The sequence below is a fragment of the Myxocyprinus asiaticus genome, chromosome 39 (genome assembly GCF_019703515.2).
Source record: "Myxocyprinus asiaticus isolate MX2 ecotype Aquarium Trade chromosome 39, UBuf_Myxa_2, whole genome shotgun sequence".
In the NCBI taxonomy this organism is placed as follows: Eukaryota; Metazoa; Chordata; class Actinopteri; order Cypriniformes; family Catostomidae; genus Myxocyprinus; species Myxocyprinus asiaticus.
The window spans coordinates 28,392,351-28,405,054 of record NC_059382.1 but is presented as its reverse complement, the minus strand read 5'-3'; the positions used below and the strand labels follow the sequence as shown (position 1 = coordinate 28,405,054).

The 12,704-nt window shown below is 37.9% G+C and overlaps 1 protein-coding gene across 1 annotated transcript in view; it reads left to right on the top strand.

The window, feature by feature from the left end:
- Nucleotides 1-12,704, top strand: part of arhgap35a (Rho GTPase activating protein 35a) — a 134,902-nt gene that overhangs the window by 106,118 nt on the left and 16,080 nt on the right. The window contains exon 4 of the mRNA XM_051678648.1: nt 2,652-2,729. Within this exon, the coding sequence (XP_051534608.1) occupies nt 2,652-2,729 (78 nt within the window). The remainder of the gene's footprint in view (nt 1-2,651; nt 2,730-12,704) is intronic.

The following is a 12,704-nucleotide window of genomic DNA, read 5'->3' as shown; positions in this document are numbered from 1 at the left end:
TGTTAATTACTTTCAACAATGTTCTGACTGTTTTAATATGTTAAGTAACTTTTACTTGGTCATTTCCGTTTAGAACAGGCTTTTAATGGTTGTTCCATTGATCCTGCACTATTCATTCAATTGTTTTCAATAAATATGTCTGTTAAATATTTGCTAACATTGATTCAGTGAATGCATGTCATGTTCTATATTTAATGAACAGTGATCAATTCAAGGCGAGCACCTCGCAGATAAATGCCCCATTTCAGTGGAATTTAGCATCGGATTTGGAATAGATTAAGTATTTTAAATGGGTCGCATAAAATATATATATATTTTTTACTGTTTTCTGAAGGTTGGTTTCTCTTTAGACTAGTCGACTAGTCGGTTATAAAACTTCTGTTTAAACGACAGTCAAATTAGTCGTAGCGCACATATATCTCCTTTATGTTTTTATATATATATATATATATATATATATATATATATATATATAAACTCAGCAAAAAAAGAAATGTCCTCTCACTTTCAACTGCTTTTATTTTCAGCAAATTTAACGTGTAAATATTTGTATGAACACAAAAAGATTCAACAACTAAGACAAATTTTCACAGATATATGACTAACAGAAATGGAATAACGAGTCCCTGAACAAAGAGGGGTCAAAATCAAAAGTAACAGTCAGTATCTGGTGTGGCCACCAGCTGCATTAAGTACTGCAGTGCATCTCCTCATGGACTGCACCAGATTTGCCAATTCTTGCTGTGAGATGTTATCCAACTCTTCCACCAAGGCACTTGCATGCCCTAGCCCTCACCCTCCGATCCAACACGTCCCATACGTGCTCAATAGGATTGAGATCCGGGCTCTTCGTTGGCCATGGCAGAACACTGACATTCCTGTCTTGCAGGAAATCAAGCACAGAACGAGCAGTATGGCTGGTGGCATTGTCATGCTGGAGGGTCATGTCAGGATGAGCCTGCAGGAAGGGTACCACACGAGGGAGGATGATGTCTTCCCTGTAACGCACAGCGTTGAACTTGCCTGCAATGACAAAAAGCTCAGTCCGATGATGCTGTAACACACCGCCCCAGACCATGATGGACCCTCCACATCCAAATCGATCCCACTCCAGAGTACAGGCCTTGGTGTAACGCTCATTCATTTGACGATAAACACGAGTCCGAACATCACCTCTGGTTAGAGAATACCACGACTCGTCATTGAAGAGCACTTTTTGCCAGTCCTGTCTGGTCTAGCGAAGGTGGGTTTGTGCCCAAAGGTGACGTTGTTTCCGGTGATGTCTGGTAAGGACCTGCCTTACAACAGGCCTACAAGCCCTCAGTCCAGCCTCTCTCAGCCTATTGCGGACAGTCTGAGCACTGATGGAGGGATTGTGCGTTCCTGGTGTAACTCGGGCAGTTGTTGTTGCCATCCTGTACCTGTCCCACAGGTGTGATATTCGGATGTACCGATCCTGTGCAGGTGTTGTTACACGTGGTCTGCTACTGTAAGGATGATCAGCTGTCCTTCCTGTCTCCCTGTAGCGTTGTCTGGCCACATCTGCAGTCCTCATGTCTCCATGCAGCATGCCTAAGGCATGTTCACGCAGATGAGCAGGGACCCTGGGCATCTTTCTTTTGGTGTTTTTCAGAGTCACTAGAAAGGTCTCTTTAGTGTCCTAAATTTTTATAACTGTGACCTTAATTGCCTACCGTCTGTAAGCTGTTAGTTTCTTAACGACCGTTCCACAGGTGCATGTTCATTAATTGTTTATGGTTCATTGAACAAGCATGGAAATCATTGCTTAAACCCTATACAATAAAGATCTGTAAAGTTATTTGGATTTTTACAAAATTCTTTAAAATACAGTGTCCTGAAAAATGGATGTTTCTTTTTTTGCTGAGTTTATATATACACACACCGATCAGCCACAACATTAAAACCACCTGCCTAATATTGTGTAGGTCCCCCTCGTGCCGCCAAAACAGCGACAACCCACATCTTAGAATATAATTGCTATTCTTCTTTTATATTGTATTATGAAATCATAAAGGAGGAGAATCTGGGCAACTTTTATGTTTGCGTAAAACAGATGTTTCATAGGAAGTGTTACAATCTCTTCCTCCCCCTTTTTTTGGTTGACCTTCCCCCCATTTTCTTAACCAAAATACACTCTGCCATAAACACACCCTTCCCCGCCGCACACACTTTTCCATCCTGCAGCTCTACAGAAAAGCTTTTAGGATAATTGATTAGGAGAGGTGAGGCAATCAATGTGGTCTGCCTCAGCAACACACCGACTCATTTCCGAGAATGTCTCTCTGCCTCTGTCTGTCTACCTCTTTATCAATGTACTTGTTCTATGTGTGCTTGGGTAAGAGGGGCCAAGCCAAGTGGTTGTCTGCCTCTTGCCTCTGTCTGCAACCACAGGGTGCGAGAGGCAGCATTCATTCTTAATGAATAGTCTGATAAGTCAGACTGCAAAGATCTGACAGTTTGAGTGTGGTCATAAAATTAGCAGCCTCAGATATAAATTAAAAATGTGTAATGCATTGTACATATGGAGCTGAAGATAACAGCATTGTCAGCCCTTATCAATCTCTTAAGACTGTGTAGAATGAATAGAGTGCAAAAGTGATTAATTATGGTCAACTCTATCTCTCTCTCAGGGTTGAGCACAGAAGGGATCTACAGGGTGAGTGGAAATAAGGCAGAGATGGAGAGCATGCAGCGACAGTTTGACCTGGGTGAGTCACACAGTCTTTCTCTATCTTTTAAGTTTTTTCTTTCTCTCTCTCACTTTTTTGTCACTATTTCAGTTTCAATTTAGTGTGCTTTATTGGCATGACTAATACAGGACACTTGTATTTGTATTATTCAATACTAAAACTTCAAAACATGTTGACATGATGACACAGCAGCACTGTTTTGTTTAATTTGTTCACTTGTCTAGCTGGTTTGCCAAAGGATGTCTGTAATACCTGGAAAGAGCTATGTCCTAATATTCCCATTCATTTCAAATGCAGTTGCTTGGTTTTATTTTGTCAGAATACACGGTTACTTTTGAAGGACGGTTACATTTGTTGAAACCAAGCTGCCAAAATGACTCGTTCTATACTTCCTCCACCTTGTGATGTCACACTGTGGTAGACATTTGCATCTGACCACCTCCACAACAACATACTGTACCTTATCACTTCCGTAGCCCTGCCCAGTAGCGGTGAGCAGTGAGATGGCAAGTAGAGAGCAGGTCAGTCAAGAGCAGAGAGCCAATCATAACAGTGGGTGTTTACTGTCAAGTCTTAAAGGAGAGTTAGAACCAAAACCGGGTTAGAATGAGGGTGAAAAATGGTCATGTTTTACAAATATATGACTTTACTAATATTGTAAGTGAACATACAGTTGAAGTCAGAAGTTTACATACACTTAGGTTGAAGTCATTAAAACTAATTTTTAACCACTCCACAGCTTTAATATTAGCAAACTCTAGTTGTGGCAAGTCATTTAGGACATCTACTTTGTGCATGACACAAGTAATTTTCCCAACAATTGTTAACAGACAGATTGTTTAAATTTATTTGACTATCACAATTCCAGTGGTTAAGAAGTTTACATAGACTAAGTTAACTGTGCCTATAAGCAGCTTGGAAAATTCCAGAAAATGATGTCACGCCTTTAGGCAATTAGCCAATTAGGCTAATTGGAGTCAATTGGAGGTGTAACTGTGAATGTATTTTAAGGCCTACCTTCAAACTCAGCGCCTCTTTGCTTGACATCATGGAAAAATCAAAAGAAATCAGCCAAGATATCAGAATAAAAATTGTGGACCTCCACAAGTCTGGTTCATCCTTGGGAGCAATTTCCAAATGCCTGAAGGTATCATGTTCATCTGTGCAAACGATAGTACACAAGTATAAACACCATGGGACCACGCAGCCATTATACTGCTCAGGAAGGAGACGCATTCTCTCTCCTAGAGATGATCGTAGTTTGTGCGAAAAATGCAAATAAATCCCAGAACAACAGCAAAGGACCTTGTGAAGATGCTGGAGGAAACAGGTAGACAATTATCTATATCCACAGTAAAACAAGTTTAATATCGACATCACCTGAAAGGCTGCTCAGGAAGGAAGAAGCCATTACTCCAATACCGCCATAAAAAAGCCAGACTACAGTTTGCAAGTGCACATGGGGACAAAGATCTTACTTTTTGGAGAAATGTCCTCTGGTCTGATAAAACTGAACTGTTTGGCCATAATGACCATTGTTATGTTTGGAGGAAAAAGGGTGAGGCTTGCAAGCCGAAGAACACCATCCCAGCCATGAAGCATGGAGATGGCAGCATCATGTTGTGGGGGTGCTTTGCTGCAGGAGGGACTGGTGCACTTCACAAAATACTTGGCATCATGAGGAAGGAAAATTATGTGGATATATTGAAGCAACATCTCAAGACATCAGCCAGGAAATTAAAGCTCGGCCACAAATGGGTCTTCCAAATGGACAATGACCCCAAGCATACCTCCAAAATTGTGGCAAAATGGCTTAAGGACAACAAAGTCAAGGTATTGGAGTGGCCATCACAAAACCCTGACCTCAATCTGGGCTTTCAAATTTCATTTTTGTGGGCAGAACTGAAAAAGCGTGTGTGAGCAAGGAGGCCTACAAACCTGACTGTTCTGTCTGGAGGAATGGGCTAAAATTCCAGCAACTTATTGTGGGAAGCTTGTGGAAGGCTACCCAAAACGTTTAACAATTTAAAGGCAATGCTACCAAATATTAACAAAGTGTATGTAAACTTCTGACCCACTGGGAATGTGATGAAAGATATAAAAGCTGAAATAAATCGTTCTCTCTACTATTATTCTGACATTTCACATTCTTAAAATAACGTTGTGATCCTAACTGACCTAAGACAGGGAATGTTTTCTACGATTAAATGTCAGGAATTGTGAAACTGATTTTAAATGTATTTGGCTAAGGTGTATGTAAACTTCTGACTTCAACTGTATATTACTCAAGGAACATACTAAAATAATAAAAAGGGATATCATGACCTTTTTAAAAGCATGAATTATTGACAGAATTTTTGAATACTGCATCTCTAACATAGCCAACAATGGTAGCGAAGCTAAGGACATTACGAAACTAATCCGCAATTACATTTGTCTGCTTTTCTTTGTGCTTCAACGCACTCGCTCTATATTTCTCTCTCCCTCTCTCGGTTTGCTTGTCTGCCCCCCGTGAACTTACACGCTCTCAGATTGCCACACTGTTGTAGCAGCATAATCTAAAGACAGCTCATGGATATCACAGTACATACAGAACTCTGTTATTCATATTTGCCTTAGGGGAAAGTTTGAGTGGGCCAGTCACTGGGGCTACAGTACACCGGACTGACCTTGCTGCCTTCAAAGAAATGGCTGCCATTTTTTCAAAACATGGATCACATTTCCATCAATGAGCACATTGTAGAGCAGATAAGCTCAATTAACCTGGACTGATCCATAGTTATCGATCTTGCCCACAGAGGGTTTTTACAAAAGCTTAATATCAAAGTGCATATAGTATGTGTGCGCATTATACCAGTGCATACTTGTCTTCATTTTATGTCACTTCAGAAGCACTACCCTTACAAAAAAGTACTGTGGCATTACCATGGAATAGTAATGGTATCAGATGTTAATACCGTGGTACTTTGATAAAGCACTAAATGATTACCATATTCATGAAACCAAAGTACTTCAGTGAATGCATAATACTTGGTGATTGTTTTTTTTGTTTTGTTTTTTTAAGTGCTTGACAGAAAAAGTATAATTTTAAGGCTGTTGATTTCATGCGTTAATTCAGTGTGATAAAAATTATTAGCGCAATCCATCATGCCCCCTGACTGTACGTAAATAATGTAACAATACATTTTCAGACTTAAAGAGCAACTTAAGCTTGAAGTACCATCTTTGTTTTTGCGAGCTGAAGTCAGCAGGGGTCTGCAAGCACAGCTTTAGCTGTACAGGCATCGCACAGCTGTACAGGCGTCAAACCAACAGCTGTTCATAGACATGATGCATGCTGAACAACAGAATGCAGGGGTCTCGAGATGCGTATTTCAAAGTTTCAAACTACATTACACTGGACACAGCATTATAAAAACATGGCATTTATGGCTGGAGATGCTGAAGACCAGTGAAACGTGACCTGAACACAGTGAACGCTCAAAGTGTCCAAAGTGACCCATGTGTACCAACGAAAGTAGTGCACTTGGAATGCAAGTGTGTGAAAACAGCCTTTAAACCTAGCTCAGGCAGATGGACAAGCTCAAAATGAACTGCAAAATTGATTTCTCTGAACTTTAGGGAACTGTATGTTCGGTGATATGGAAATAAAACTGCCACAATAACTTGATGTCTTTGAATTATCTGACACTGATTCTTGAGATGAGGACAAAACATTTTTAAAATAAGATTTTTTTTTATTTATTTTTTTTATACTAATTTAATTTGAAATGAATAAACATGTCAGCTAACAACATGTATTTACTTCATAACTTACTGTAATTTGTGTCAACTCAGATACACTAAAGTCAGATACACTAAATAGCTGATTATCTAATAATGGTGTTCAGTACAGGAGCCATTTTTTCAGTTTTCATACTTTTCTGAAAATTCTGACAAAATTGAATATTTTTCCATCTTAACCATGTGTTGTACACTGGAGCCATTTTGTTTTTTTCCTCAGTTGAAGCTGTCCCTATAACCTAAACCCAAATGCCAAAATTTGTCCCATAATTCTAACAGAAATTATCATAATGGGATGACGGATTTGACGTGTTGAAGCTGTGACTGCAAACATTGTTTAAAATATAAAACTTACCAGATGACGTGTCCTACTGTTGCATCCACCATGAGCAGGAGGTGAGAAAAGGGTCCTCAGAGTTATAGCTGAACATAGCAGGATTCAGGATTATAAAAAAAATGTGACAAATTTGACGCAAAGTGAAGGCACAACTTTTATAGATTTTTTTTTTTTTTTTTTTGGGGGGGGGAAAGTATAATTAACATTTTACATTTATGTATTGTTTGATATCTTACTGATCCCTACCTTTCATTGGATATTAATATTTATGAATTTGTTGCATTTTTAAACACTTTGTTTGGCAGTTTAACATTTTGACATTTTGCTGAGGACAGGTTAAGTTATGTGTCCAAGTATAGAGCATGCATTTTAAAAATTCTGTTGAAATTATTTAATATTTTAAATATAAGTAATAAATGCCCTGAGTATACACATTTCCTTTTAAGAATCCTTTAGATTTAAATTTTCCTGTATTTTTATTTGTATGAATTTTCTTGATTTTTTTACAAAAAGATGACTTATGTATGCAAGACATGTTTTGTCCCTTATGTCTTTAGTATTCTGTATATTTACATTTACATTTATTCATTTGGCAGACGCTTTTATCCAAAGCGACTTACAAAAGAGGAAAAATAGAGATATAACATTTAAAATAATTTGGACTATTATAAACTGAATTATTTTTATCTGGTGGCCTTTTTCAGCAAATAATGATGTGATATATTGATGTGAGTAATTGCGATGAATTTGATCAGTTAATCAGCATATCATCTAAATAATTCAGTTAAAAAAAATATTAATTTAAGTAAAACATTTAAACTTATCTAGATTTACCAGACTTGAGAAATTGTCAAAAACTTCAGTTATGTTTGTTTAATGAGCTCATTTGGCTAGCTGGTTCATAGTAGGTTTTGTTTACACTGTACATAAATCTGATTTGTTTTTCAAATCATAACTTTACTTAATGCATAGTGAATGTTGCATATGCAGAGTTTAAGTTAGCAAAGAGTGAGGAAATTAATGTGCTTGGACATTGCTCCAGACCATATTGTGCATTTTGCAGTGTTACATTCGTGATGTGTCTGGAATGGTGAATAAAAAAAGTATTGAAATACAACGTGACTGACCAGACAGAGACGAATTCCAACTACACTAAATATGGATCTGTTTTTCATGAAATCCATTCCATAGACGGATTTCATGTGTTTTTATGTGTTCAGAGTACAAACAACTATATACAAATTTGAGTCGAATTCACCAAAAAACAAGATTTTTGCTTCCGGTTTTAACAAAGCAGTAGACTGTTAATAAAGTCAATATGAAGAGCACAGAGTGTGAAAAAAACGCATTACACCTCAAGTATATACAAGTGTATACTTGGAAAGAGGCAGCAGAACGTGTTTTTGTTTGGGCTCTTTTTCCCAGAATGTGTTTAAGGAAAGTGTTGTATCCATGTGTGTATGGTTGCCTCTACTGTCCTTCCTGTGTTTGTGTGTGTGTGTGTTTGCACAAGAAGAGAAGGTCAGTTAATTACCAGCAGATTGGTTTGGGTAATGAACCACGAGCGCACACGCTTTTCTGATCTGGTCAGGCCCGGTTCGGATCGGCATGAGCTAATAGAAGGTGACAGCTCGTGTCTGATCGATCAGAACCCTGCACGGCCAGGTGACAGTACAATTACGGTGGGAATTACTGTGCAGGTATGTGCTCAGCAGCATCCCGCTGACTACGCCATGAGCAGACAACGAAATGTCAGCTGATTTACAATCAGGTTCTATATTATTGATATTGATATTCAAAACCGAATTAGGACACCTATCGTAACTGATCTGGGGTCAACTATATTTAACACGCTGGGACTGCAAAATAAAATGGCATAGTACAAACTAGGGTTGAGTCACAATGGTCGGGGAATCTAGCAAAAGCCGACTAGTAAATTTGTGAGGCCAGCTATCATGTAGAGGCTTCCCAAGAAACGCGTCCTATCTGGGTATGAACCTGAAACATGCATAAAATTATTCAGGGCTTCTTTAAGACCAAGTTGACCAATGTTGACTAGTTGATTTTGAAAATGTAGTTTTGCAAATTCAGAGTACAAACAGGTCTTGCAATGCTTTTCTGTTCAATGATGGGTATTAATAACGATTACAAAGTCATGAACAGGAAGTGTTTTATAGCTTTAGCTCCATTTCTCCATCAGATCAGCAGAACCTGAGAGGGAAATTTTTAATGGCTTTAATCTGTGCTTGTTTTGTTTGCACCATTTTTGTGTAGTACACCGGCAGCATGCTAATCACCCATTTTTAAGTAGATACACATTTCACTTGATCAGCAGGCAGGTAAAATAGTCACCCAAGACAGCAAGTGTAGACCGACCAGGCTGGTGCTTTCAGAATGACCCCTTGGATGGAAGGATGGTTTAACTGTGTTTTGGAAGAATAATGTTCTAATGGTCTAATATTTTCTTGTTGGCTCTGAGTTTAAGTAGTGAAGAAATGCTGTTTCAATGTTACAATACTTTCTCCTATTCCACCTATTATATAAATGCAGAGATAATTCAAGTAAGCAGTTTCTAGGTTTATAAGTATGCCATTTGTAATATTACATTCATATAGTGTGGAAAATGTTGTATTATTATTGAATCATTGCAGGTTTGATATTTCAAGAGGACCTTCTGTACACCTAGTTTAAATGTATAGCTAATTTTGGGTACATAATTGTACCCTAAGGACCTATTGTGTACCTTTAAAGGTACATTTATGTTTTTGTTCTCCGGTGGGAAAAACATACCTTTTTATCTCCTTAAGGGTACAAATATATTCTCCAAGGGTACCACACCAGTGACAGCCTTGTACGTGAAACAGCACCTTTTTTTATGCTATGATCATCACCCACACATATTGCCGAACCTAATAATTACACATAGTTATGCATTAACTAAAAAAAAAAAAAAAAACATTGTGAGATTATTTGCGCTTTTAACATTTTTATAGACCTAATTTAAAATCAGTATTACTTGGTTTAGTGTTTTCTTATGTAATGCAAATACAGTTGTGGCTTAAGAGTCCAAATATTTCTTGTGGCCACTGTTCTGTATGTATGATTCTGAAAGTATGCATGTATGCAGTGTTAATCTCATCAACAATATTACTGACAAAAATGTTTGTTGTTGAAGGTGTTTTTTTTTATTTGGCAATGGTAATGTAGACGAGACGAAAAAGACGCATCATGACGATAATCAAACGTTTTATATGTAAACATACTGTTGATGACAAAAATAATAATAATATAAGATATTAAAATTGCACTAAAACTGTTTATTATTTTTTAAGAAAGCAAAATCTAGAAAGAATTTAATTTAGAAAATCAAGTAAAAATAAGAAATCTAATCAAATATTCCAGTCATAGTATTTTGGGGGTTTCCTGGCTGGAACTGCGTGAGCTGATCACCTTTGCAATGAACTTTACTAAAGGATTTATTACCTTACTTAAACATATGTTATATATGTGAGATTAATCAGCTATATCCACAAAATAAATGTCATTACAATTAGGGCTGTCAATCGATTAATATTTTTTATAGAATTACATGAGATTTAATCAATTGCAATTAATTGCATTCATCAATAATTACTGAGAGAGGCTCTCAAATATCAATAATTCAATATAGGATTAAATAGTTATTTTCAAATAATTATAAATGTAATATAGTGTATATATAAAAATAACAATTCAGATAATTAAAATGCATTACATTATTGTGACAAATGAGTAAAGCATTTATAAGACAATATAAAAAGTAGCTTTGCAAGTCAATGTATTTTTTTCTTATTATCGAACATAAGCAATTATTGGCCTACAGTCCACAGTAATCCGTTTTGCAATTGAATTCATCAATCGGTCCGAAATAGATATAATAAGAGCTTTGTACATAGGCGTCAAACGGAAGCTTTTGGAGCATCTCACTTTGGCTGCATTGTGTCATAAACACAGCGTTTTTAGGTCACTGTTTCAAGTTAAACATAGTGAAACACTTCTCGAGATCCTTGCATTCAGAATTGCGCTCCGTCCAGATGTGTTTGAACGCAAGGATGCGTCCTCATATTCTGCTGTCACTAGTGTCATGACGAGTGTGGTTTGTTTTCAGTACAGCTGACAAAGATGCTTGTTGCCTTGTTGGGCCTCATATACTCAGATATGAGACAAAGGCAGGCCTACATACAGTCATAAAGCCTGACTGAGGCCTACATACAGCCTGATAACAACGTGCCAAAATCAAACAAAGGGAGTCCAAAACAGACTACAGATCCCATGAAGCCTTGCTCACTTTTCACCTATGTGTGAAATTCTGAAGGATCGAACTCTCAACTCCTATTGGATAAAACGCACGACAGAATGTCCCTCAACCATGACATCATCGAGAGTATAAAAACCTCTGTGCTGTGTCTTGATTATTAATTGATAATACTGCATCAATACATTTTGTTATACTTTAAAGAGAAGTGTTTTGAGGGGGCCTGGGTAGCTCAGCGAGTAATGATGCTGACTACCACCCCTGGAGTCTCAAGTTCGAATCCAGGGCGTGCTGAGTGACACCAGCCAGGTCTCCTAAGCAACCAAATTGGCCCGGTTGCTAGGGAGGGTAGAGACACATGGGGTAACCTCCTCGTGGTCGCCATAATGTGGTTCTCGCTCTCGGTGGGGTGTGTGGCGAGATGTGCATGGATGCTGCGGTGGATGGCGTGAAGCCTCCACATGCGCTATGTCTCCACGGTAACGTGCTCAACAAGCCACATGATAAGATGCGTGGATTGACAGTCTCAGACATGGAGGCAACTGAGATTTATCCTCTGTCACCCAGATTGAGGCGAGTCACTATGCCGCCACGAGGACTTAGAGCACACTGGGAATTGGGCATTCCAAATTGGGGAGAAAATGGGAGAAAAAAAAAGAGAGAGAGAGAATTGTTTTGGTATTGTTCTGCATGCACCTGTGTCAAGGGCTGGCAGGGGATGTCAGTGCTCAGATTCAAGCCTTCATTGTTTTCCTTTTGAAAGTCGATGTTCTCCGGACGTCGACTTTCCTAAGAGAACAATCCTGTAGTGAGACTGCTATACTGTCTGGTTATTAGTCCCTGATTCTAGGGTGGTGCCCCGGGGATATTAATCCTTATTAATATTCTATTGATTTTGAAAATTGATAATTATCTTTGATTGTTGACTTGAAGGATCAGTAAGCTAGTGTTAATTCTAATCAATGTTCTATTGATTTTTAATAATTAATTATCTTCGATAATAGTTAATCTATTGAATTTGATAATTGATGGTTATCTTTGATGATTGTTGATTTAAAGGATTAAAAAGCTAACACTGATTCTAATCAATGTTCTATTGTTTCAGTAATTAATAATTATCTTTGATAATAACCAAACCCTCTCCTGAACAAAGTGCCCAACAGCCTAAACAGCTGGAGTTTCGCTAACTGCCCCCTGCTGAAAACAGATGGTATTTCAAGCTTAAATTGGTCCGATGGTAGGAATGTTTCTTATTATGATCCGGAGACATGATTAATTGCATTAATTTATAATCACGCTGAATTAACGTGTTAAATCAAAAGCCCTAATTACAACTTACATCTGCACAGACAATGAAGCGAATGAACAGGTGAACTGGAACTAAGTTACTCACTACTCAGAATCTGCAACTTGTGTTGTGAATAAGTCGCTACCTTAAAAATGCACTACATGTAACGCAATACCCTTAAATGTCCAAAATGTGAGAAATTCACAACAGAGTCGCTTCTAAAAAGCAGCTAATTATTCAGTATATTCATCATATGCTGTTATTTCAGTAGTCTCAGTTTTCAGTAGGTTT